The 24,048-nt window shown below is 42.4% G+C and overlaps 1 protein-coding gene across 2 annotated transcripts in view; it reads right to left on the minus strand.

Annotated features, from left to right (window-relative positions):
• Babam2 (BRISC and BRCA1 A complex member 2) overlaps positions 1-24,048 on the minus strand; it is a 374,321-nt gene that overhangs the window by 16,010 nt on the left and 334,263 nt on the right. Inside the window, exon 11 of one of the 2 annotated variants that reach the window (XM_034514429.2) lies at positions 12,283-12,436. The exons of the other annotated variant lie outside the window; for it this stretch is intronic. Coding sequence (XP_034370320.1) covers positions 12,283-12,436 — 154 coding nt within the window. The remainder of the gene's footprint in view (positions 1-12,282; positions 12,437-24,048) is intronic. 2 annotated transcript variants of the gene reach the window in all.

The raw sequence follows: 24,048 nt of genomic DNA on the forward strand, positions 1-24,048 counted from the left end.
CTTGGTCGGGGTGGGGCAGAGAATGTAGCGAGGAAGTGTGCACTGGGCAGGCTAGGATCAGCCTGGTCTCAGGAAATCCACCATTCCCAGCAGCATGGTCTGTTAGGGCTTAACAACTGACTTCAAGAGAGGGATCCAAATATGTACTAAGCTGTGGTGTCTCAAGGAGGGGGCACCAGATGGAGCCTAGGGAGGGTTTATCCTGCAATCCACAGAAGCCATTCAGAAACAAGAGTGCGGGGAATTCTCAGATCCCCTGAATAATCACTAAGGGCCCAAAGACAGAAGAGCTGCAGAACTGGGGCAGATCGCCTCCCTTCTGAACTGCCCTCTCAACAGTCTCAGGTTCCTGGTGCAGTGACCAGTGAGGCCATCAGCATCACACTTGGGGGATGGGGGCAGCTCTCTCAAATCCAGGAGGAACCCTGTAGAGGAGGCACTCACTGACTCTGAGGCTGGCTCTTATTCAGTGAGATAAGTTACTGGTCCTCTGAGGAGACTGTGTTTGTTCTACCAACTGTCTGCAAGAATGTTCTGAAGAGAAAAATCCTCCACGGGACTTTCAAGCTAGAGGCAGGCAGGTCTGAGCTGTGTTGTGTTTAGGGACACTGAGAGCTGAGAGAGATGTGCAGAACAGCACAGGACATTCCTCCTGCCTCGCCTACTCCCACTCCCACACAGTGGGGACTATCCACACTGCCGCACTGCTGTCTCTGCCCAAGGTCCTCTGGATGGAGCTTTTACTACCTGAAAGACAAGGAGAGTGGATCCTGCTTTTAGACTTGCAGCTTGCTCTGGCTGAAGACTACCACCTAGCCTGAACTGCCCTTCAGCACAGGAAGCCCTACCACGTTCAAGCTTTAGATAAACAACATTGACTTTTTAGTGACAATATGTCCTGCAAAGGGGATACTTTTATAAACTTATTTGTTACTTAGCAAAACTTTACTGTTTCTGTAGTAAATGGCACTGTATCTGGCAACTCTATTTTTTATGTGAATGTGTATTTACACGCATGTGCCACTATATCTGGCTTTTTAGATGTGGGCTCTGAGGATCAAACTCATACATATAACTTGTAAAGCAGGCACTTTACCCAGTGGCCATCTTCAGTTCTATACCTGGCAATTCTAACACTTGAGAAGCAGAGTAGGTTTGGGAAGCTCCAGGCTGGCAATGAAAGGGTTAATGGGTCAAAGCCAATGGTTCCTTTACTGGGCCCTTGATCAAGAGCATGAAATGAAGACATGATGCTCTCATCACCTTCATCACCATTTCCAAGGCCATGGAGGCTCTACTAGGATTTGCCTGCCCGCATTAACGTAGGCCTATATACCAACATGTAAGCTCATCAGGAAAACCCTATTGCATTCAGAAAAAAGATCAAATGTCTCAGTGTGGCAGCCAATAACAGCAGCTACCATTAAACAACACTATGCCAGGTATTAAAATAATTTCCCCATCAACACTCAACAAGTTTTACTTATACACAGTATACTGAGCAGCTAATTCCCTAAGGAAGGCCTTAGTGTCAGAGAAGAATCTCCATTAGTGACTGGCCTTGGTAGCTGGGGTTCTTTGAAATATGGGTACTGAGTTTCAGCACTCTGAGAACAGCAACTCTGTGTGTGTGTGTTACATGTTAGGGTCCCCAGGGCTCTGCACATGTTTTATATGTGGTTTCCTGCACATGTTTCCTATATTATTTGCTGAATGGATTTGCCAACCCATAACATAACTGCTATGTCCTGTTTCTCTCTGTTGGGTACCTGGCAGAGACTTTCATTGGACACAAAGAAATGAATTACTATTTTCCCCTCAGAGGTGACTCTGGATAAGGTTTACTTAGGCATTTCTTGACCTGACTTCTGCTTTCTTGCCTTCCATTTTCCACTGGGCTGACTAAGTGTCTGTACGGAAGACAGGAGTCACTGGAATTTTCTCTCCACTTCTCGCTGTGCATCCCCTCCCCTGATGATCTGGAGGTTACTGTGAAGGCCACGTTGCTTGTGGCCTGCTGGTCATTGTACCCTTACTCTTTTCTCTCATTTAAAAATCCTAATAATAATAAGTTTATGTGGGGCAGTAGGCTGTGAGAAGCAGCTGGGTGCCTGGTGGAGCATAGGCCTCAAAGACCGGACCTTTATCGGTTGGTGTTCAGCTCTGCTCCTGGGCCCTGGTTCTTTTCATTTAGCTTCAGCCTCCACAGCCCCTCCCCACAGAGAGGTCTATGGCCATCAGTCAGGAGGAACAGTGCCTCAGGCTCTCTCACATGTAAATGAGGTATCTCCAAGCTCTCAGACCAAGCCACCTAACCAAGCTGCCAGACCCTAACCCACCCCAAAACTGTATATAAGAGCTCTATTCAGGAGAAGTAAAAAGTGTGCAAGAATCATCCCATTGTCCCAGAGTTTCTGTCGAAAGAGCTGTAACACTAGAGCTGTAACAGCTGGAAAGAGGTCTGCTCTCCTGAACCGCCTTCGGGATTCTCCCCTCCCCGCTGCCCGGTCCAACAGTGGAGGTGCGGTCAGTCAGAGGCAGTGGCAGAGGCGACACTCTCTCCCTTTGGCCCAGACCTCCTGGACAGCAGAGAGACGCAGGCAGAGCGGCAGTAGCGGACCTTCCCTGCTCGCACCCTGTCCCCAGCCAGGCTGGCGATCCTCGTGGGATACCCTCCGGAACAGGGACCCACAAGTTTAGCTATGCAGATAATTATCTTCTCTTAAAAATCCTTGGGACCAGGTCTTTAGACCCTCAGAAAGTTATTTCTGCTCAAGAATATCCTGGGCTCATCCTAAGGACACAAAGGCCTTCAGCCTCCTGGGTGAGCTGTGAAACAGGTCACTCCACATGCAAGCTTCCTCACTCCAGGCCCTGAGTCCAATATGCTGCTCCTGGGACCACAGGAGGCAGGGGAAAAGCAGGAGGTCACACACAGCTTAGGCATTGTCTTGGACCAGTCTTTGGGGACACAGGGTTCTAATCTTTGTACTATACATCTTAACCAGATTCTTCCAAGAAATAAAATTAATGCCTGGAATGTCAACTCTATGCCAGTAATTTCATTTCATTGCCACCATGATAGTAAAAGTTTATCACTAGCTGATTTTTAAAGTTTTTTTCCTCTGAGTTTCATGTCCTGAACCTGGCCCCACTGTCAAGCTTACTTTCTGGCTTGGTCAACGCAACCCAGCTCTGCTGTTGGCTATGGATTTTGTGAATCATTGAGGAAAGACAAGAGACCTATTTGCCTAGACCTATTTTGCTTATTTCTATCAACTCTACTTCAGCAGGCATGAATCTAGTTTTTGTCACCAGTGGTTCTTGTGCTGAATGATCTGACAATAGAAAAGAGAGGATCCTGTCCCGCAGAAGCAAGGGCTCCGCTTGTCACTATAATCTGCACAGTATGAACAGTCCTCAACATTCTCTGACCATCCTTGGATGGTGCCTCCTTCTCCTTTCTAGAATCTCTGCCTTAATGAGAAGTGATAGAGACGAGAGCCTGGGCCCTCTTGCCTTGGCTGCACTCCACCTCACTCGTGACAGCCCTGAGCAGCCCTGGCGGCATGTGTCAGAAGCCAGCACACACATCTGAACAGTCAAGCCTAATTCCCAGGAAGCTGTTTTAACTTGACATCTGAAAATGTATTGCATCTAGAGTGATTTTACAGGGTGTGTGTTCGGGGCATATGCGTGCACATTCCACAGCTAAAGTGTTCTATAAATATCAGATACAGGCTGTACAAACAGCAACACGTACATGGTGTCCTTAATTCTATTTAGTAAGATTTCAATTTGTATCTGACTTCTGGTAACAGGGATGGATGTTTTTCAATACAGATGAAAAACTACCATGCTACCTTGAACATACTTTTCACTTAAAATTTCCACACATCTATCAGAGTTTAGTGGTAACAGGTAAATACTCGCCTGATGCTTTCAGATGAGGGTACCAAGGCCCAGAAAATGGCATGCCCTTCCCAAGATCACACAGGAAGTTAAGAGTGGGGCCTGGATGAGATCCAGGTCTCCTACCTCACAGCTTTGCATTTTCTTTGTTTTCTTATATGTGTCTTCTTCCAATGGTTCAAAGGGAACTCTGATCCTATTAGTAAATGTACATTCCTCTTTGGTGTGTTATTAAAAAAACTCTAAACCAGAACTTCTCTATCCTTCTTTTTGTATATTTTTCTAAGAAAGAAAATATTGACTATAACTCACAATCAGAAAACCTTACAAATGATGGAGAACACTTTCTCCATGGCAGGGGGTTGTATAATCAGAACTCGTGCCTGAGCACTTAGTAGTCCCCATATGACTTTCCCTAGCAAAAATTGGACAGTGGGCCAGATACCCCCCCCCCCACCTGATAAGCTTTCCTCTGATAAGCCCAGCTTCTTTGGCTTGTACAACTGAGGATAAAGCTTAGGCCCAACCCTGTTTTCCACTGAGAAAGAGAGGTGGACAGAGAGCTCAAAACCAGCCCTAGGAGGAGCAGAAAGGAGCCTGAGAAAAGATGGGCCAAAGGGTCCTGCTAAGGGGATTTGCTCTGATTGGCTTTCCCAGGGAGATGGGAGGTAGCGCAGCACTGCAAATGTTGGTGCCTGGTACAGTCAGAGCTGTGCAGGCTCCCAGGACGGTGAAAGGCTAGTTCTGGGATGAATCTGTGTAAGCAGTGACTGATGGCCAGGCTTTTTAATGGAGCTTATCACATCACAGCAACAGATGTCAGGCTCTAATAAATAACACACTCTCTCTGACCTACGCAATTTGGAGAGGATGCCTGTTGTCAGGCAGAACTGGATTCCTCCCATCCCTGTTGTTCCCTCTTCTGTCAGTAAAAACAAACCATGTCCCTTGAAGATACTTTCAAACTGATACTCATTGAGGAGCCATCATTCCATGCTGTTTACCTCACCTTTCTATCCATAGCATCTACATTTTTAAAGCATGAGGGAAAGCTCAGAAGGATGCAGGGACTGGTTCACAGAGAACCCCAGGCAAGCAGGATGGCAGGCGTTGGTTACGATAGCCTTCTGAAGTTCTGTCATCTCAAGAGGACTGGGGCCCTATACTGTCCTCTCAGGGTGTTCAGACAGCCCAAGGCCCGAGAATTTCCCTTTTGCTCTCCCAAGGGGAGTTCAGTTGAGATGAGGCTGGGAATTTTTAAAGGGAACTGGTCTTAGAAAATAGGGCAAAGCAAGAGACAAAGAAATTTACAAATCATTGCTGGATTGAGTGTTTGTCTCAAGGTCTGACCCCATGGGCCTGGGACAGAGCTTCCTTGGAGTCTAGTATGGGCTGCTCTGCCTTCAGCCAGTGACTCCTCTTCCTGCCTTAACTCCTCTGTCCCTTTTGTCCAGGGGTCTTGGGATGTGAGTGAGCAAAGCTTGTCAGGTCTCCTGCCTTCCTGATAGAATTCTGCATCCTTAAATGTCAGCTAGAGTTCCAGGAACACAGACATGAAGGGAAGGGATAGGACAAGGAAGCCATGGCCTAGAGAGAGTTATCTGGCCCCCACCAGGGTTTTCCCTAGAACTGAGTGTGGATAAAGAGGATGAGAAGCACAGAGCTAGTGGGTTCTCAAGATGCCAGCTGACTAGGCACAGGGACAAGTAGAGCCAAGGCTTTCTATAGCTTAGGCTCAATAGAAATGAGGCACCCTTGGAGCTAACAACAGAGAAGCAAGAGGAGTGGTCAACTCCTGGGGAAACAAACATACAAAGGATCTCATACTGTAAGCACTTGGATGTCATGCCTTGGCCTCTGAGGAGGTCTCAGGCCATGCCCACGCTCCCTGCTATGAGGACCCAATCGGAACTAGGATTTCCACATTGTAATGCAAGAGTCCTAGAGGGCCCTCAGGGACCATGGAGAGAACTGGAGATGGGGATGCAAAATCTGATGTCCATCTATCTCCATCTCTTGAATCAAGGAGTCGATCTATATTTAGATGTTTTATTTAAAGGACTAATACGTGAGACTGGATTAGAGCATTTGGTAATAAGCACTTTGAAGGAAAAAACCCAAACAACCCATAGTACATTTGGAAATATTAAAGAAAAAACAATGAAAACTCATGGAAATAATTTGTAATATACAATTAAAAAAATATTGCTAAAAAGAAAATTATTCTTTACAGACAACTGGCTGTCAAATGATAAAAAAGAGTATATAGTGAAAAATAACACATGGGAAGCCATGAACTGCTTTGGAAGGGTAAGAAAAACATCTCTTTTTGACCTTGAGGCAAGAAGGGAAATGGAAAATGGTTTGGGAAGGCTCATGATGAATTACTCCCATGTGTTGTCTAAGGAGCTATTTTTGAACTATCTTAGTGATTCCTTTTATGTTATGGACTTTATGTGTGACAAACCATTGAAGTAGGTGCACTGGGGGGGTTCAGCTCTATTCTAAAATCCTACTAGGCCTCTGCTAGGACCATCCTGAGGGGGAATACAATGGAATTCACTAACAATCACACCATCTATGCATAGATTTCACTGACCAGACAGTACTATAAAAAGGTCACCCACCCTAATCTAAATAGGTATAAGTTACCTACACAATACCAAGGTATCTTATTTTGCTTTTTGTTTTGTCTTTTCAGGTGGTTAGTTTTATGCAACTCTAAAGTGGGGATTTTCTAATTTTTAGCTAGCTGTGTTGGCATCAAGATTAAAAAAAAAAAAACACAGGAGCCAGCAGCCTAAAATTTTAGAATCTCTTGTCAGGTCACTGGGGTTTGGAGTTTGTTACTGGGGTATGTCTTAATGTTGACGCTATTACTTATTAAAATTAAAAATCTTAGCTCTATAAGAAAGCACCCTGCCAAACCCCAACAGATATATACCTACATCACCTTACACAGTAGCCAGAAGCCGGAACTCTAACACGCCATGCTCCCTGTAGCAGCCGAGATAATGGAACCAGGGGATTCCATTCTGGCAATCACGTTTTCTGGCAATATGGTAAAGACAATGTTAAGAAAGGGAAACTAGCTGTCAGTGGGACGGTCCCTTTAAATCTGGGTATGTAGGCCAGGCACACAAGTCAAAGAGTGGAAATATGAGGAGTTGATGCACTGCTGCTGGCTTAAAAACTGAGGGCCACTAGGCAGGGAATGAAACCAGCTTCTAGTGACTGAGAGTGATCTCCAGGTGACATCCAATAAGGAGGAACACCGGGAGCTGTGTCTAACTACCACAGGGAACAGAACTCTGCCAGCATCCCAAATCAACTTAGACAAGTCCTGGCCTAAATCTTAATTGCAGCTGTCTGGACTCATGCATGGTATGTAGGCCTCCTAGCCCATCAAAACTCTGGAGTGATAACCTGTGGTGCTTCACAATGGGGAGCTGGTGGTAATTTGTTAGATGTCAACACAGAGAACCCTATGTGACACACAGTGACCCTCTAAACAAGTCTTTACCAGTTTATAGACAAGGAGACAAAGACTTGGGAGGATTATGCATATCCCTAAAGTTGCATAGTCAATGAATGAAATGAATGACAGAGACAGGTTTAAACCAGCTACCAGGACTTCAAGGTCAGTGCCCTTAAACTGCTGCACACATTTCTCTACAGCTACTTGGATGCTAGGTCCCCGTGGAAGGGGCCTTAGGCAAGTGGCAAAGAGGGTAGGGACTGTGTCTATCTATCTATATGTGTCTATATGTGTGTATAGTCTGACTATACAGTGAGGTTGGAGCTCAAGTGGCTGAGTGCCTGCTGTACCTTTGTGAATATTTTATCTACATGAAGGGGAATAAGAATCTCTGCAGTGGTGATCCATAACAGTGGGGATATACTGTCAGTGTGAAGTCTACAGGGAAGGCAGAGGCACCTGAATTTCATGCAGGAGAAATTTTCTTTTGGTAATGACTGTAAGTCTCAGTGTTCTTGGCCTAAACACTGAATATCATCTCTCTGATGGTTTGTTCTGAAAAGGAGATTTTAAAAATACCTTTCTGTTGGGTGTCGAGATTTACCCCTTTAATCCCAGTGGGAGGTCAGCCTGGTCTACAGGGTGAGTTCCAAGACAAATAAGGCTACATAGTAAGATCCTCTAAAAAAAAAAAAAGATTCCCTGCTACCTTTATCTAAAAATTCCAGAATGAAGTAGATTATAGTTTTTCTTTGGTTAGAAAAAACATTTTAAAAGCTATTTGACTGTTAAAAGTCAATTTATTGTGGAATTTACATGCAAAATCAAAACATATGAATATCATAGCACAAAGGCTAACTAGGGGCACAAAGAGACTCATCTTTAGGCTTTTAGATTAGGTATGAAACATTATGATATTAATTATGTTAGATATTCATGTAAATTTATGTGTCAAGTAAAGGTTATACTTACTGCATATGAAACCAAAATATATGAAGAGATAGTTACTAAGCCAATGAGATGTTAAAGAGACATAAAGATATATACCAAAATATTTCAATAAACCAAAAGAACACTGAAAGAGAAAATAAAGGAACCAAAACCAAAGGGAATTAAAACCAATTTTAAAATTTGAAAAAAGGAAGATGTAGGACTTAAACTTAAAAAACTCATTTGTCATATTAAGTATAAACAAACTAATATTAAAGGACACAGACCATTAGACTAGATTAAAAAAAATCAAAATCTACAAAAGGTTTCAGGACATACAGATAGACTGAGTACAACAAAAAGGGATGAAGAAGGACAGCACACAGAACTACGTTCTGTGGGAAGAAAGCTGGAACAGCTGTTTTAACATTAAAGAAGACTTCAAGTCAAAAAGCCTCACCAGACAGACATTCCATAATGGCAGAAGGACCAATATATGAAGGAGACATAAGAATTCTAAGTATGTATGTACTTTAAGCAACAGATGTTCTTCAATTTTTGGAGGGGTTATAGCCCAATAAGCCCACAAGAGGTTGAAAGTATCCTGTGGGCCAGTGAGTGGCTTAGCAGGTACAGTTACTTGCTGCCAAACCTGATAACCTGAGTTCAATCCCTAGAAATGACATGGTAGAAGGAGAGAATCAATCCCCCTAATCAATCACCCAATTAGTGTAAAAAGAATTAAATGTTCTTAGTAAAAACTCTTTTTATGTATCTAGCTGTAGGGCAGCAGAGTCTGGTGAAATAGAATATCTTAGACTACTGTTTTTCTTCCTTGGGAGTTGTGGTTTTCTACTGCTTTCTGGAACAGCATATAGCATTGTATTAAATAACAGTATCTCAAAAAAAAAAAATCACAATTCAAGATCAAAGTATGGATTCTACCAAATGCATGTTTGCTTTCAGATCACTACATGGCCCAAAAATTTTAAGCTGAGCCATTGTAAGACAGAGACAGAACTTTATATAAAAATCTGTCCACAGCACTGTAAATTATACACAAATTATACTACAATAAAAAGATAATTACAGCAAGCTTTTGCTTTTAAAGATCTCACCATTTGGTTAAGAAAATAGATGTAGATAAAGATGTTAAAGAAAAAGGAAAAATAACATAAAAGAGATTTTAGCCGGGCAGTGGTGGCCCATGCCTTTAATCCCAGCACTTGGGAGGCAGAGGCAGGTGGATTTCTGAGTTCGAGGCCAGCCTGGTCTACAGAGTGAGTTCCAGGACAGCCAGGACTACACAGAGAAACCCTGTCTAAAAAAAAAAAAAAAAAAAAAAAAAAAAACCAAAAAACAAAAAACAAAACAAAACAAAAAAAAAACAAAAAAAAACCCCAAAACCCAAAAAACAAAAAAACAACCCCCCCCCCCAAAAAAAAGAGATTCTAAAGGAACATGTGACCAGAGTAGAGGACCTGGAAGAGTGCGGTGAAGGTTGCCTGGGAGTTTAGAGTATATGAGAAAGCCCATATGGAAGGAGGTTTAGGGATAAGGGATCAGAGCCCTGAATACAGGCACTGAAGGATGGAGAAGAAGGAAAGCTTCTGCTGTTCAATATGTTACCTCATTGAGTGCACCTTCCTAGCAAGTTCATTCAACAGCAGGGAGTGCAACCCTGTCTTAAAAGATGAAGTTCGGAGAGATTATGCACTCTGCCCAAGGCTATGGAGCTTATAGGATTAAACTCTGGTTGGAACTGGGGCATGCATGACCCCAAAGCCTGTGCCTAGTCACTTTAGGGTATTGTATTTGTTAAGGGTAGGATTGGCTGGGTTGACATCAGCAAGAAGCACTGTGGTAGGAAAAGCCCATGCTGTTCAGTGCCAGAAAGTGTCCTTTTTAATGCACATGTTTAGAACTGTGCTCTTCAACAGCAGGGTAAACAGCTGATTTCACTCAAAGGGCTCTGGGGCTGTTCTAAACCATGAGAGTGTTTATGTCGTGGGCAGAGCTTCCCAAGTGAATTATAGCCTTTTACGCACTGTGTACAGTATTTTCATAGGATACAGAAACGGGGCATGTGAGGAATGCTTCACTGACCTTTCTTTTTGTTCAACATTTTCCTCCATGCCTTTCTGCTAGTTTTCAGACTGAACCACAGGACAATTCTTGCTTATGTTTTCCCATTACCTGGCCTCTGACACAGCCCCATGTAATTACTCAGTTCAATTAAAGAATAGGGTTTAAAGCTATTATTTCTAGCGAGCATGAGCTGCTGGCTGTCTCTTTTATTACATCTAAAATGGATTTATCCCCACTAAACTAGCAGGCAGACTTTTTTAACACGACTTCAGATGTTTTCTTTAGACTGGTGTTAACATAAAGCAAATGTCTCTTGAAAGTCTGAACCAATCTGTTAAGATAAACAGGCTTCACTTATGATATTCCTATACTGAAATCACAGGCTTGTGGTCTACAGCTCCTTAAAGACTCAATTCATACATGCTAAAATGCCTGCTTAAGAAGTACACACACGCACACCAAGATAGCTTTGCCATGGAAACCACAAAGACATGTCTGGTTCAGACTCTGGAGCACATACCACAAATAATGGCCCATCTTCTAAGGGCAGATCCTATGTATACATAGGGAAAGCCCAGAAAATTAAACAACTGCAAGACTTCAAACAGAAACCTTGCTTTAGATTTCCTTTGTTCCACTGCATTTCAACAGAGGTCTTAATAGTTGTTACTAGTTACATTTGCATATGTTTATTTATTCCTTAAATAGAATTTCAGACTTCAGTAGACTGGATATAAAGGGAAAATACAGGGAGAAAGGCACATGAGTTTCAGATAACAACTGTGGGTTGTACATAGCGATTTGGGGTAGCTGGAGTGCTGGAGAAGGGCGCTCTTATAGAGCCTTGAGCCTATCACACATGAGGGTTTCGTAGTAGAGAGATGATGGGAGAGGACAGGAGGGGTTTCCCTGGGAAGAAAACTCGAATCAGGAAATAGTTGGTAAGAACAGGAAGTCTTAATAATCAAGACGTTTCTAGGCCTGGAAGGTCATCTTCTGTTATAGGTTCTTTAAAGCTGTCAGGAATTTGGCATGATTTATCTCCTTGCTGGGCTATAGGCTCCATGAGCCATGGACAGTTTCTAGTTTCTTTATCATGACATCCTCAGCATGGCACACAGTGCCTGGAACACTGTAGAGGTTAATAAATACTGGAGGAGAAATGGAGGATGCTTATGAGACAGTTTTCTTTCTATGATTCTTTGGCTCTGCCCACCCTTCAGATGGGATCACAGGTATGTGCATATGGTTGTGCAGAATGACAAAGTATTAGCCACATATTACACTATGATTTATTTTTGGAAAATCCCATTTCAATCCACTGCTCCTTCAGTCTAGAAGGTAATGGTCCATATACTGCTGGCCCAGACACTGAAGTCTTTACCTACAAAAAGCAATCATCATGTTTCTGGATCAACCTGATCCTTATGACTGTAGTGACAGCCTTTCTACACTCAACTGTTAAGGCTAGTAACGTCAATCTCCATTGAGGCACAAGTTCCACAGCAGTGTTTGCAGATCTAAGGAGTCTGTGTGAGTATACAACCAAGACACATGCAACACACAGGAGAAACAACATAATTCATGAGATGCAGTTTCCCATGGAAAAGGAGATACTGAATTCATATGCTGACTATTCATTAGGAAATCTGTTTAACAACATTTGAAATTTATCATTTAAAATACATATAAGAAGTTGCTAACATTTTTATTATTGACATTATTTACCTACAACTCAACTTGTTATCTCATATCTCCTATAATCCATTTACCAAAAATCAAAACAAACAAACAAACAAACCAAACCAAGATAAAAAAAAAAAAAAAAAAAAACCAACCAAAACTCATGGCCAGTCAAATAACGGGCCACTTACTTTGCTCTCTTGGCCATTTCATTTCCATCCCATCTGGGGCTGTATGGGTAATTTTTTTGTGCTTGGGAGTAAAGCTGTCCACTGTTGGTAAAGTGATAGACGGACTGAAATGTGAGCGTCGGCTGATCTCGAGGGAAAAACAGGGGCAGGTCAACTGCAAGGCAAACATGGAAAAGAAAGTTGGAGTTCATAAACACATCCTTTTTATTCCCCCCTGAGACAGGGTTTCTCTGTGTAGCACTGGCTGTCCTGAAACTCATTATGTAGACCAGGCTGGCCTCAAGCTCACAGAGACCCACCTGCCTCTGCTTTCTTCCCAAGTGCAGGGATTAGAGACATTTGTCACCACTGCCCAGCAATAAACACATCTTAAGACATGTTTTGTGCTAACTCAGAATGTTGGGTATACGACAGTTGGACACAAGTACCACTTGAGATTTGGATCAAAGTGATGGCATGAGGGACCAAAGAATCCACGACACAGGCAGAATCTTAGGCATAACCAGGATGGCATCCCACACTGTCTGACCTCCTGGGCCCTGGCCTTGCCCACTGGCCATTGCAGAGCTAGCCATGTAACTGTGTTAAGTTTTCATTATGCCATAAGCTTTTCAAGGGTGGGACAGTATCTTCCTCATCTATAATTTGGTGGGGGAGGGCAGGATGGAAGATGGTTTTCAAGAACAAACATGAAAAGGGGACAAAGAGGGCCTTCAATAATCTGTCTACTTGATAGGCTGTGCCAACTAGACTACCAGAAAAATAAAATTATCATTCTGCTTCCAATCAAGCAGTGAATCTCCATACTCAGCACTTTCCATTTTTTACCACATATGTTACCACATATATTTATATCTTGTAAATCAGAGGGAGCTCCTTAATGGGCTGCAACAGGGACAAATCTAAGCAGAAACACTCTGCCGTTGCTGCACACCAGAGCTGAGCCCATGCCCCCTGCTAATATGTAGTGTGTGCTTTATCATTGGGGTTAAATCAATTTTTAAAAATAAAATCTCTTGTTAGTTTTAGTAGAGGCAAAGCATCCCCAGAAACTATTTCAACATTCTTTGAGGTACACAATGTTTGTGTAAATGTTATCCATTTCTAGGACAGAGAACAGGCACATTAACAAACGCAATGACAATGTGTATAGAATTTTCTAGTTTTGTAGAGCACATTTTAGATGCTTTGCTAATTAAAACTTCAAGAAAGGGACATTATTTTGAAACTGTGTATTTAACAGACAAGTAAACTAGAAAGTGCATGGACTTTATCAACTTTCTCATAGACTGGGCATCAGCAGGAGACAAAACCTAGAGCCAGGATTCAAATCTTTGGCTTCTACTGTGTGACACTGAAGAATACTCTTGCATAACTTGCTTATAACTGTGTTGCAATTACAACTCAGTCAGTAAGCCAGGACCTCCATTGTAAAGAATGAAGGACGGAAATGTTAGCTGCACAAAGAGATACATATTAAAGCAACATGGAATGTATCCCTCCCTCACTGGAAAATGCAGATCCTAGTACTTTCCCTATATGTGACTTCTCAAAGGAAAAGTTAGTTTCATGGTTTTTGTTTTTTAACGACTCCCCTCATGATAACTCACTGTGCCCCCACAAAAAAAAAATTCAAAACCAACCAACCAACCAACCAACCAACCAACCAAAAAACTGTGTTGTTGGTAGGGCCTCTCAAACTTCTGAGTGTACTGGACTCTGATGATGTCTGACTCAGCGGCAGAGGGGGTTTCTACTGGTGACTCACACCACTACCAAAGAAAAAGGGCAAGACTGAGAATGTCCACTTTTTAGTCACATTTCTCAGTGGCACAACATGACAGTCTCCATACATGTCTATTTTTATAAAAGCAGAGATTTTATAACACAAAACAACAAAAGTATGAAAAGTTCAATCCAAATGACAAATATCTCAATTCTGAAAATCCCTGTGGGTTCTTTCATATAACAAAGCTTGGTCTATAACATCCTCAGCTACTCTGAACAAACACTGCTTTCTAATCTTTTTATTTCCTTTCTGATACTCATTTAATTTCCTCTGATTAATTTTTAGGAACAAATGCCTGTTCATGTACACTATTCCTCACTGTATTACATTCAAGTTTCCAAATAGAAAACAACATTCAGATTAACCTCCAAAGCAATCATCAATAATAGAGAAGTATTTAATACGCTAGTTTACCTATAAAAAGAGTAATTTCAAATAACAAAATTCAATACAATCATTTATAAACGGATATCACTCACTATCAAAAGTAATGTGGCTACTACTATGGGCTATGTGACTTTCAAGCTACTGGCTTTGGGGGGGCTTTAGACTATGTTTCTCTAAAAACAAAAGGTGTGTGTGTGTGTAGGTAGGTACACATGTGTTAGTGTTTGTGCTTGTGGTGGTCAAAGGAAAACTTCAAAGGTGTCATTCTTAGGAATGGCATCCATCCCTTTTGAGAAAGCATCTCTCAAGTGGCCTGAAGCTTACTGGTGAGACTTGACTGGCCAGTAGGCTGGAGGATCCCCATGTGTCTGCCCTTTCTGTTGGGATCACAAGCACATGTCACAATGCTCAGCTTTCTATATAGATCAAACTCAGGTCTTTTTGCAAGTACTTTACAGACTGAGCCATTCTCCCAGTCCCCTGAAAAGAGAAACTTTTACAGGACTAGGTCTTAGTATAGTGCTCTGGCTGGTGACAAACTCCTGGGATGATGTGATGCTTTGGCCTTCAACTCCAGAGTATCTGGGACATAGGTATGCAATCCTGCATCTGGCTGGAATGCCTTCCAATTTTTTCCCACTATTTTGTTTTGCAGAAGAAGTGAATTGTTGCTATTAGTATTTGATATGTTGAGAAATATTTTTTTATCTAGTTTTGAACTATGTTCTTTGACTTAAATGCCAATTAGCATTAGAAACATTAAAAACTATAAATATCTATTTACCCACTCAAGTAAGATATGAATTTTGTTTTTAAGTATCAGCAAGCTCTATGCTGATATGTACCATAATCTCCCAAAGCATTCATTACATGATTCTTTTTTGTCTCCATAGAGAACAGAGTGTCCTTATAGCTAATGTTCAAATCAGAAAACTTCCTGTACTGCAACTAGATGAACAGGAATTGTCGAAGGATTTCAAAGATAAAAGTTATCTATATGGTAATTCACAAAGAGAACATAAACATTTAAAGCTATAGATACCTTGCTCAGGTCAGTTATATTCTATCTAAAATAGTAGTCAATAAAATGGTAGCTTCTTTAAAAACTAATCTATGCATAAAATGATGTAATAACTACAATATCTCAGAACTACTTTGCATTTTTCATATAAGATCTGAATAGTACAAATTAGTTGGAAGTTAGCAAAAAAACCCTTATTTTCCCTTATCTCTAAATGTCTCTGTCACTTAACTTTTACTTAAAGTTAACTGATAAAAAAGAATTACTATAGGCTTCAAGCAGCTAACTTGTTCTGAAGGAACTTTGTGGAGCCTAAGCAATTTAGTCTCACAGTCTGGCTATGGATATCAATTCTGCAACCATTTGCTTTCTTGCCAGTGACTCGCACACATTTGATCTGGACAGCTTTCTATCAATAGAATGGATGGTCTTCACTAGCTCAGTAGATCTGAACAGCTCTTATGGTTCTTTAAGAACTGGCTTAAATAAGGCACATCAAGTACTTTTAACTCTGTACATACTGGGCCCTTCTGGAGTCTTGTCTACATGGCTTTGGCCACCTGAGAAGACAGGCGTGACGAGGCTGCATTCTAGACAGCTGCCACATGATGGTCACTGCCATGGAGTGAATGGTAGCTCCCAGGGGACAACCAGGTGGCAGCACGAGAGGAATTTGAACACGGATAAAGCATGATGCCTTTCTCCACAGCACAGTAAGGGGCAGTGTGTGGCCACTGCTTGCCCACTTAGGACCTGCCCTGCCTGTCCACAGAGGCTCATCATTTTACCATAAGCAGAGAAAGGGCTGTCTCAGATACAGGGTTCTATGGGAAAGTCTCACATCTTCAAATATATCAACCATGGAAAAATGGACCTAGGACAGCTAAAAAATACTCCATCCCATGCACCGGACATACAGCCTGACTGACTTTCAGAATATTTTAGGCATAGCATGAATAACTTTGGTTATAGAATTTTTCATTTTCAGAAATAAAATAAAACATCATAATCACGGCAAGACAATGACAAAGTACTTTAGCAGCAAGTATTGGTAATTAGCAGTCTGGCTTGGGTAAAAGGAGAATATAATAAATGATAAAGCAGTCAGGAGGGGAAATCCTGGTCTGAGGCCACATAGTGTTAAGAGCAAAGAACACTATGCATCCAAGTCATCCCTCACCCTGAATCCTGGTAAAGACAGCAGCCACCCTTGGCAGCCTACCTAACAGCCCTTTTCTATCCTGCACCCCGCCATGAGCACAGCTCCCTTTTCTTATCCAGTTTGTGAGCACTTGATTCTCTTAGACTCCTAGAAGCCATGGCATGCGACTGTTGGTGGCTCTGAGGGATTGGAGCCTGGGTCTCTCAGAAGTTATACAAGCACTCGATAAGTGAACTATATTCCCCCAAAAGCAAAGAAATTTGACTCACTGTTGCCAGTGGGATCTGAGGGGAAGTTGGCTAGGGCTTTTCTGAGAAATATTTTCCACTCTGACTAGAGACATGTGGAGACAGAAGCCCCCATTTCATTCTAGCCTCTGATCTTATCATGTGAAGTCCTGATGCTTGGAACTGTGGCCCCAGCATCAGAGTGTCCCTGAGGAGACTGCAGAGATGTCACTGAGCTTTCTCATCTCTGTGGTCCCTTGTTTTCTGAGGTGATTAAAAATCTTTATTATTTTACCTCATTAACCAGGCTTTCTTATGTTTAGAGTCAAAGGTATCCAAGAAAGCATTGTTTCTTATAGCTTCTCTGTTCAAGAAGGAAAACTGAACAATCTATTTCAAAAACCTTTCCATCAAGCATGGTTAAAAACATTCAAGAGACATAAATAGGAAAGTCTTAGCTGTCTGGAAAATTTGGTTTTGTGGGACAGTTCAATCCTGGCAAATGCCAAACAAATGAGGGGTTAACCATAATTGCTTCCCTGGGAGTCACATCATCAAATATTTTCACCATTATTCACAGGCAATTATTTCATTTCTTCAGGCCTCACAAGCTGTATATTCCTCTGCCTGCCCCCATGTTCTCAGATAGTAGGAAGATCCTCACATACTCACTTACTGCTGGTTAGGGTTCTGTTCCCAGTGCCAGGCCTCTCAGTTCCGTGAAGTGGTGTTATGAGACAGTTTTCTTGTTACCCTTCCGATGATGACTATATTTGAAGCTTTGAGGCAGAGTCTTCCTGTGCAGTCCTGCTTGGCCTAGAACTGGCCATATAGCCCAGGTTGACCTTGGACTTGTGACAGCCTGCATCCCAAGTGCTAGGAATAAGCAAGCATGCCATCACACCCTGCTTCAAGTTGCCTTGTGACAGCAGCCTGTGCACATCTCATTCTCAGGCTCATCCACAGCCTGTGTGGAAAGACTGCTGTGTAGTTACTACCCACCTCCATCTTATTAACAACCTTTGAGACACAAGGACTCCAACCACTAGAAAGCTAAATGTGATCTAAGCAGGCTGCTCACTTCTGAGAGACACACTAGTAAACTTTTCCAGTTCAGAAGGATCCCTCTGGACGGTGTCTCTGATCATCATTGCCCTTAAGTGACAAGGAAAAGCATAGCTAGGGTTTGTTAAACTGGTTGTACTTTTTACTGGTTCTGAATGTTCACCGTGTGTGTGTGTGTGTGTGTGTGTGTGTGTGTGTGTGTGTGTGTGATCTGATGGTGTAAACAGATTACTTTTGTGGTTTTAATATTACCAAACTAAAGCACGAAGCTTTCTAAAGAACTGCTATATATCCTTATCCCATTTTGAAAGGAGACAGAGTCATACTCCCTTGCCATCAGATGAAAATGGCCCACCATTTATTAGTGATGTCACAGACAAAATGGGAGTAATAAGTATTACCTCATTGTGCTTGCTGACAGGATTAAACAAAAACCAGGCAGGTAATAAGTAAACACTTGCTCTGGTCCCTCCTTGCCTTCTCCCTGTGTGCCTCATCTAGCTGTGTAGTATCCATACAGTCCCAGTTTCTCATGACTATGTAAGCCTTCAGATGCTTACATTTTAATTATCTTGATGGCAACCTTTCTCAGCTTTGTAAACATTTTCATGTTTCAATAAATACACTGAAAAAAACCTAGTTGTGATATCAGGGAACATGGTAAAAAAAAAAAAAAAAAAAAAAAAAAAAACTACTATACAGGCTGCCTCAAGAGTTAAGGAAGACTTAATCTACTATTTCACAAGTGCCTTGGACCCTGATCTGCAAACTGCTGTTAAGGGCGATGAACACTGAGGTTCTCCAGGTGTGGCCCAACATTCATCCCTCACTACAGACTCTCCTTTATTAGTGGTTCCATTCTCTAGCCAACCCTTTCTAAAGTCAACTCAGTCTCAGCATCAGTTCTTTCACTCTGCACATATGCTTACTTTTGAAGAGTAAGGTGGGACTATCTCCCATCACTGGGCAGACATGGAAGAAACAGGGGCTCTACTGCAGAAGCCAGCCATGAAGAGCCAAGGTACTCTTCCATGCCCACTGAAGCAAACTCAGAATGGATCTATTAATACTGCATTCTTCTTTCCATGAGAACAGAAATTTCTAGCTGTAAGTCAACAGTGACACCACTATGGAACTTGACACTGTCGGTATCCCTGACTTTTTTTTATGTCTCTATAGGCAGAAATTTCTACAGATGTTTGGAGGATCCTTTAGGATGTGCTGATGATTCATTATTTTATGTTCTTAGCAATTAGCACAGGTGTGTGACACATGAGACATACTCAATACATGTTTGATGAAAAAAAGGAACTACTGGGTTCACAAAAAAACAGATAATACCCAGGGGTTGTCCAAGGCACAAAGTACCGAGTTCCCATCCATTGATGCAATGAACTGCTAAGCCTCTGATAAACCAGAAGTGAAGATACACACACTCTACAACTCAGCAATCCCACCCAAGGAACTGCTACACAAGCATTAGAAGCTGGTAGGTGTGGGCTTGTTGTAGCATCCATGACAATAACCATGATGACAATGATAATGACGATGGAACCATCTTAAATGTAGACCAATAGGAGGCTGGATAGATATACAGTGATATAATATTTCCACAGATACTAAACAGCAGTTTGAAGAGAGAGCTAGGAGGGCTTCATGGGCAAACATACACAAAGTTCAAAGACAATCTTCAGTGAACAAAGCAAGCTAAAAGTGAATACGTTAATATGTCCTCATGAAATTCAAAACATGCACACGATTGCATATTGCTTATGAGTGTCTCTGCAGTAAAGAATGCATACATGCACAAAACAGCCAAGCACTAGGTTACGGGCAGAGGTTACTTTGGGGAGTTAAGAACAAGAGAGGGGTGGGATGATGGGCACTAAGTGTTAATTCTTTTAAAAATCAGAAGCAATTATAGCAGTATATTAAGATTTAACTAAGATGGTACATGGATAATGTTTCTATACTCTTCATATAATATACTTGTACAAGTTTTACACAATCATTTTTAAAAGCTTTAAGGAACAAGACTTTTTTTTCTTGGTGCTAGGGATTGAACCCAGGGCCTCATACATGACAAGCATGTATTCTGCCACTGATCTGCACCATGGGCTGGGACAACAATATTTACAGAAGCAGAAAACAATTGGTATAATTCCATTTATATGAAGTTCTAAATCTGCAAAACAATTGATATAGTTCATATTGTGTTTATATGGGTATGATACTGTTTATGAATACCAAGCTGCTATGGTAACTACAGGAGCAGCTAACATAAAGTCCAGGTTAGCAGCTGTTCCCTGGAGAGGCAACAGCTTCGAAGATGTTCACTCTATTCCTGCCAGCATTTACTAATCAGAGTATGCAAGTAGGCTTTTATAAAACCAAAGGTTTAGGGAAGCGCCCCAGGTTTCAGGAAATAAACATACCTGAAGCTGGTAGATGGCAGAGAAGAAAGGGGGTGCCCATGCACATGCCCAAGGTCTGCAAAGGAGCTGAGGAGGAGAAGGAGCTCCTGAACCCACACAAGAGGCACCCAGAAAGAGAGTGGGGAACTCCACCTGAGGTTAGAGTTCTGAGGAGATGGACTTTGAGTAAGTTGGAGAAGGTTAAAAGATGAATCAGAATTGGACTTTGGGGAATATTCTTTAGAAGGAGAAGTCAACAAAACACCCACAGAGAGCTGCATAAATATAACAGCTTTCTACATACAGATGGCTACGTGGCTATAACATGGATATAACAGGTTTCTACATAGATAACTGCATGGATATAACATGGCTATAACAGGCTTCACCTTTTTGCTGGAAAAGCTCTTACTTGTTTTATTGTCAGTCTTATTTCTAGTCGCCACTTCCCTGCCCCTAAGGCAGACAGATGGAAAAGGGCGGTGCAAAGCTGAAGGAAGCAGATGCTGACCCTGGGGAGCTCACGGGCCAAGCTGCTCTTCCTTCACAGGCTCTCTTGCTCTTCCGAATCTACCTAGTTTACTAGCATTAAGGCTCAGGGTATCAAGAAACATCTCTGTTCTAGAGACACACTTCTAACCTGTGCTCCCAAGCAGGGCTCTCTCAGGCTCTCTGGAGAGTGACAGAATACCAGCAGCTGGAGTTGGGACCAAAGAGTCCCCAGCTTTTCTGGTACTGACTGCTTTCCTCTCTCTGCTTCAAGCACCACTCACTTAGTGATCATACTCCCTGGTCTAGGCACAATGCTAAAACCAAGGGTCCATACGTGCATAGGCTGGCTGTGTGCTGACATCTGCAGCTCCTGCTGGTACTGCCACTGGGTGGGGGGACATGCCCATTTGGAGCCTGGCTTCAACACCCTCATTTCCACGAGTGATTCTACTTCCAACCCCGAGACACACATAGGTCCCACTGCCTTCACTTTCTCGGGCCCACACAACTCACTTCTCAGCGGCGCTGCCCTGAGTGTTTGCTGGCGTGCTCACCCAACTCAGGGCTGGCCACAGAGAGGTGGTCAGAGTACACTTAGTGCCTAAGTGGCACAGGCCACCACAGTGAGGAAGTGTTGACTGCACTAGGCTTGGAACAAGGAAGCACACTCTCTGGAGATGCAGGAAGAAATCTAGCAAGAGGGAGTACCATAAATAGACTTAGTAATGTCTTAAGTTCTATTTAAAAAAGAATTTAGTCACAATAAACAAATTCTTGGCTTGGAAGTATTAAAAAAGAAAGCTGGCTAAATTAGGGAAGCGTTTGATTAAAAGAATCCTTAAATAAATTAAAATATATTCAAATGCAAAAATCCTTGGCACTTAAAAGCTGGACCAAGTCTCCAAAATATTGTTAAGCTTTTAATTTAAAGGAATTCATGGACAAGGTACTGACTGTAGGTGATTAGAAGGAAAAGGGCCAATGCAGTGTTTTCTGATTTAAAAAGAGGGGATGACACTGGGCAGCTTACATTACCATCTTAAAAAAACTGAACTAGCTACATACAAATTTATAGATATTGTGATAGCCCCAATATGAAGGATAACTAATGATGATTTATGAAGAGGATAAAATTCCTCAAACTAAAATAGCCGTTTTAATTTTTAATTTAAAGGCTGTAGTTACAATCTTTATAGAGCACAGACAGCAACATGTAGCCAGTGTGAGGACCACTCCTCAAGTACCTCCCATGAGACAGCTCGAGGGAAGCCATGCTGCTCAAGCCAGGTCTTCCTCCTCACTAGACCAGCTCATGCTGGACTGGGGGTGGGGAGGGGGGGCTGCGAGGCCAGAGCGAGGGGAACAGCAGAGGTGGTCCTACCAGTGTCACAGTGGAAAGGCACGCTGGCTGCTGAGGTGCTTCTAGGAAGCCTACTAGACAAGATGGCTTTGAGTGGGGCCTTAGAGGACAATCTGGTTTCTAGCAGGATTAGCGGGAAGGGAAGAGTAAGAGCAGGAGGCAGGCAGAGGAAGCACCTGGAGTGCTCAGAGCTGAGGAAGAGAGTGGGGGTGGGGCGCACATGGGAGGTGTCTTACAGGTGTGTGGCCTTAGAACCATGGGCAGGGGCTCTGACTAAATCTGAGTGCTCTGAACACAGAACACAGGATGGTGGACATTTTTCCATGCCAGAGTTACTCTTGGATACTTCTGGACAGTCTCCCATGCCACTTGTAGGCGACACAGTAGCCAGCTTGGTATGATTTCCACCTTCAGGGTGGAAAACATCTGGAGAGCAGAACTAACAAATGGAAAAGAGGCTCCATGTTGTTACTGGAGGAGCTTTCCTGAATGAACCTGGATGATGCAGTGAAGCAGCGTGTTCTGGGAGGGTCGTCTGGGGTCCGTTAGCGGTTATGTGGCACTCGTACATTAACTGTCTCTTGGAGCCTCTTTTCCTACACCATAAATCTGGAAACTCTAGCCTGAGGAGGGAAAATAAAGCCCTGCGTGCCTTTATTGCATTTACTGGCATACAGCAAGAACTGGATAAAAAGGATGGAAGGTTCAGGAATGTGAGAAGAGGACTGTGTTGGAATGTGACAGAGCTGGGCTTGAGCCCTGCTTTGACAATTACAACCTGGGTGACCTCAGGCAATTACCAAATTCTCCAAGCATGAGTTTCCCCATCTTTAAAATGGGAAAATCTCTACCTTGGAAGGCTTTGGATGGTTTACATGGTTTAATGATTATACATGAAGAATACATGGCACACAGCAAGCATGTGTAAGGGACCCCCAGCAGCACTTGCTTCTCTCTGGAAACAATTTAAAAAGCAAATCTGAATTGGGTATGTCTTGTTCTAACTTGACAGAAGACACATCAAAAGTAACTTTTTCCCCCTAATTCAGCTTTTAACTTAGTTTTGTGCTTGTATTTATTTAAGTATAATCTGGGAGCCTTAGAGATCTTCATTTTTTTTTATTCTATAATATTATCTCTACAAACAAACAAACCAACAAACAGCTTTAAATAATCTTAGGCCAAATGCTGTAATGTGGTAAAAGCTTCCCAAGCCAGAAGCTATCTAAAACCGGAGACTATCTCAACAGGGCTGAAGCCAGAAGAGAACTCTGCCCGATCTTTCTAGGAGTTGGTAATGCAGTGTTTGCCCGTGTCCTCAGAGGTTGTCCTATGAGGAAAAGTGGTCCCTTTGTGACTGAGTAGTCCTGGTCTTCAAAAACCACAAAGAGCCTGCAATCAATCTTTGCAGAGTTAAGGCTTAGCTGTTGGCGTGTGAATGATTTGGGTCTGGAGTTTGTTTTAATGGCACTTCTCATTTAGCTAGCGCCTTTGGTCATTATTTCGTCTACATTAAACAGGTGGGAAGTGTAGATGGGAAATGGAAATTAATAAATGTTCTTCTCTGAGAGAAATTCCAATTAGAGTTCCATTTGTGATAACATATGGTTGTTGCCTAGAATGAGATTTTTGAGCTCTCATTACTCTCATACCTATCTTTAACGAAAGCAAATGTGTCAACATAAGGTGATCCTGTTGAGGCAAGCTCTAGGCTTCCATAAGTGGCTCTCCTTGCATGTCAGATCTGAAGGAAAGTCCTCTTCATCAGGGGCTCAGTGTCGCTCGCCCTCAGCAGAGCATCCTGATAACTGATGGGCTGTTTTTATAAGCTCCACAGCTTTTCAGTCTT

The sequence above is a fragment of the Arvicanthis niloticus genome, chromosome 11 (genome assembly GCF_011762505.2).
Source record: "Arvicanthis niloticus isolate mArvNil1 chromosome 11, mArvNil1.pat.X, whole genome shotgun sequence".
NCBI classification, from domain to species: domain Eukaryota; kingdom Metazoa; phylum Chordata; class Mammalia; order Rodentia; family Muridae; genus Arvicanthis; species Arvicanthis niloticus.